We start from the raw sequence: 4,294 nt of genomic DNA, 5'->3' as shown, positions 1-4,294 counted from the left end.
GTTAAATGGTATAAAAGTTTTTCCATTTATTAGATATGACTTTTAAACTAAATCCATAATATTTAGCGGTTTAAAAGAAAATGTAAATTACAGATTTCGAATGAAACTAATTCAACAAATCCTCGAAAATCATGGTACACCGAAAACAGCTAGAGCACAAAATGTATCGTTAAATAATCCACTAAGATTATCTGTTGCCATTTCCCACACTTATTGAATCGGCAGGTAAAAACAAGTCAGAAAATGTCATGTTCATAGTAATACCATGTTAGCACAAGAAGTCGGAAAGATACCAGATATGAGTGTAAGGATTGTGGTAAAGCTCTGTGTCTCGATCCATGTTTCAAAGACTACCACTGTAAAAAGTATTAATGTTTATATTATTTTTATTATTTTTATTATTTTGTCATAATTATATTATGTCAAAATCGTTATTTATTTTAATTTAAAGTATATTTAATATGTTTTTAAATTAACAAGGTAAGGTACCTCTTTTACAATATTTTGTTTTTTTTTTTTTAAAGAAATTTTGTTGTGATATTACACTAATAAAATATTTTATAATCTAATATTGTTATGATTTGAAGCTATATATATATATATATATTTAAATTTGTTAGTTTTATTTAAATAAAATTAACATATTTATTATTAAAGATCATCATTTATTTTAATTTGAGCTATATTTGTAAAAATTAAAAACTATAAGGATTGAAATTAAAAGACGTATTTATACGTCTTTGCTAAAACTCGCGAGTGAAAAATAGGACGTACATATACGTCTTCGCTCATAATTTGTTTTCCTAATTTCTCATTCCTAAGCTGCTCCCTGGATTGCATTTACGTATACCAAGGCTGCTCCTCAAAGGGTTAATCTAATTTATTATATCTTAGTCTGTGGTCAATTCATAACGTCCATTAACTCCACTGGAATTCTTGTAACTTTGCAACTTCGACTTTGACATAACACCCCGAAACGTTTCGGATTTCTTTTCAAATTACAATATATTTTATCTTCTTCGCACAACTGTTACGCAAAGGAAACGAGATGAAGATTACCTACGGAGTATTGTTTGTCATTTTATGCATCCATCTCGGTGAGTACCTCTAAACAATTATATTAAAATTAAATTAATCATAAAAAAAAATACTACATGGTTATTTGTTTGGGTGTTAATAATTTCTTGCTGTATGACGACACATTGGTGTATACATACTTACTGTATAGGTTTGCAGCAGGATCTATTTTCATTAAGGGGAGGAGATCAAAATATTAAAAATCTAACCACTAATGTATATATATTTGCGGTTGATAACAGAAAATATTTCTTAATATATGTTTATTATTTTATTGTTAATACGGTAGCATATTATATGATATGATATAAGAATTATATAATTTAATTAATAAAATTAAACTACAATATAAATTCATTATATTTATACATTTTAATATTGAAACAAAAAAGAAAACTTATGTACTTTATACCTGAAGTTATATTCAAAATTAACAATACATACATAAGTATAAAAAATTAAATTAAAAAAACGTCATAAAGGAAATTAATATTTAGAAAATATTTTAAGAAAGTTGTTACCTATAAGATAACTAAAAACTTCAAATTTAAATTGTTTAGGTGTTAATTTACTTTGTGAAGTTTTGAAACAAATTCCTTGACAATTAACTTTAATTTAACTTTTGCTGCTATAGACTGCCACCACTGATAGGTTAGTATATTTTACGAGCAGCATTAAAACTTATAAAACTATTGATTTCCGAGAGGTGGATAAATAATGATCACGAATTTCGAAAGTAACAATATAACAAGAAAAAATTATATACATTGTGTTATTTTAAGTATATGTTTTTTATACATACCTTCTTAGTTGTAGCACTTAAGTGGTAAAAATGTCGCTCCTCCCAATGATTACAAATAGATTATTAATTATTATGGGAACTAATGAAATTAAGAAAATATAATGTGGAATGAGTCGTTAGAAAAATTGTTTAACAAAATACCTGATTTCAATCCAATTTTTTAAATTAAAAAAAAAAAAACTATAATATTTATTAAGTTGGTATAATAAGTCGCGTTGGTCGATTGGAATGTGTGCCTACAATGAAAAGGTAGTAAGAACAGTTAGTAATTACTAATTAGCGCTCGGAATTTTTCTATCTCCATTATAGGTATAGTAATTTCCGCCCATAGTATCCAAGAGGCCTTGAATTAATTGTCATTGATTTTGTACGCCGTTGTACATTATACTGGTGTATAAACTAATGTATTATCGTTTGTAATCAATAAAAGGTTAATTATATTAATGTGATAGGTAAAACGAAATAATTGTTCGAACATTACATTACATTAATCAAGCTCAATGTGTTGAATTGATACTATATCAAAGTAGTATTGAAAAACTATTTATGTTGAATAAAAATGAAAATTGACTTTTATATTTTAAATAGCTTCTTATTTAATCGAATTCGTTTAGTTCAAGTCAAAAATATTTTCGGAGGATAGTGGTAGTCGCTTCCTCAAAGGATCTTTGGATAACGCTAAATTAACATTGAAATATATATATATATTTACCAACGTCATTTTAGCTATGAATTCCGTGGTTCTCAATATGAATATGTACACAAACCATAATAGGTACTTAAAAATATATGTAGGTACTACAATACGATAGTATCTTTTTCCTACCAGACATACTAAGTTACGATAAATCGAGTGATTTAGCTATGATGTTATAACAAATATTAATACTATTAAGTACTTATACTAAAATATATTATAAATTCTGATGTTGAAAATCAAATTTTAAATTGTCATACATTTATTTCAATTTCAGCCCATTCTCAGAATATACAAACAACCGTAAAAGATGTTGGTGGAGCTGTTGAAATGAAATGTTCAGTTTTCAATGCTAGCGGAGTTCCTGTCGCATGGATAAAATTTGATAAAAAAGAGCCCACTAAAACCTCTGTACTATCGATCGGAAAAAAACTTATTGTTCGAAATCCAAGATTTTCAGTAGAAGTTGGAGTCGGAAATAGTAGTTATACATAAAAGGTATGTAATTTCAAAAATGTTGTTAAAAACCTTATCAAAACTTTTTTTTCAAACTCCATATAGCCATACTTAATTTTTTTTAACGAAATCGTTATAAATTTATTTTTCAGATTCAGAACATACGTGACACAGATGTAGTATTCTATCGTTGTGTTGTGATGTGTGATGTCGACGACGGTATCAATACGTCTGCAGATATTAAGTTGGAAGTGAATCGGTCTCCAAGCATTTTAAAACTTTCTTCGTCTCCGGCCACATTAATCGCGAGAGAAGGTCGACCGTCGAAACTAGAATGTTATGCCGACAGATACCCTGAACCAAAGGTTACATGGAGCCGACAATTTAATGGCATTTTAACGACAGGAGGAAAGTTTTATAGGTATCAGCAGAGAAAAATAAGCAAAATAAAATTTTATAATTGGATGTACAGATTAATTATGTTCATAAATAAATACAACTTTTTTTTCAGAGATAATGTCTAACTCTTTCCTAATTTAACAAAAGATGACCACGGAACTTATTTCTATGATGCGGTGAATAGTGATGGCAAAGGTGTGCGGCACATGGTTGACTTCCGTATAGCATTTGCCCCAGTGATAACAGTTTCGAATATTATGTATACTCATAGAGAACTTTCAAAACCAAACATGGATGTCCAACTAAGGATAGTTTACTAAATTATCCTTTTTATTTATTAGTGGTAAAAATTGTACTCTATTACCTATTGTGTCCACTTTAAATACAACAGTAAGTATATATTATATTGTTGTACCTATCACCAATTATCTTTTTGTGGTTATTTTATAAAAATAAATACTCAAATTCTAAAAGTCTATATACCTACCTTACTTATTAGAATTTAAAAATTGTACACATAATTTAATTAGGTATACATTTTTTATTATAATCCTGGACCCTGGTTGCTTATAACCATCCCTTAATAATATATATCGGCATACTGATACTTGAATAAATATATTTATTACCTTTATTAAATAGGTATTTTGTGATCATAAATGATATTACAAAGAATACACCAATAGTAAAATAAGAGTAAAAAAAACCTTCTTACTACTAGCGCTATACGCTTGTGGTGAAAATATGAACTACTGAACTATAACAGTATAACACAATATGACAGAAGAGTCGGTAATAGCTCATCTGTATGATCTTTAACTGTGGATTTGTGCAGTATGCACATCACCTTCATCTATGTTGTA

The 4,294-nt window shown here is 27.8% G+C and overlaps 1 protein-coding gene across 1 annotated transcript; it reads left to right on the top strand.

Annotated features, from left to right (window-relative positions):
- The first annotated feature begins 265 nt into the window (after window positions 1–265).
- On the top strand, window positions 266–3,549 carry LOC112595265 (lachesin-like). Its single transcript, XM_025340406.1, has 4 exons — window positions 266–365; window positions 2,854–3,041; window positions 3,185–3,397; window positions 3,544–3,549. Exons 1-4 carry the CDS (start codon window positions 266–268, stop codon window positions 3,547–3,549), a joined length of 507 nt encoding a protein of 168 aa, XP_025196191.1.
- The last annotated feature ends 745 nt before the right edge of the window (window positions 3,550–4,294 follow it).

Source organism: Melanaphis sacchari, unplaced genomic scaffold, assembly GCF_002803265.2.
Source record: "Melanaphis sacchari strain LSU unplaced genomic scaffold, SCAv2.0 Contig263_pilon_pilon, whole genome shotgun sequence".
In the NCBI taxonomy this organism is placed as follows: Eukaryota; Metazoa; Arthropoda; class Insecta; order Hemiptera; family Aphididae; genus Melanaphis; species Melanaphis sacchari.
This window is presented reverse-complemented; position numbering and strand designations above follow the sequence as displayed.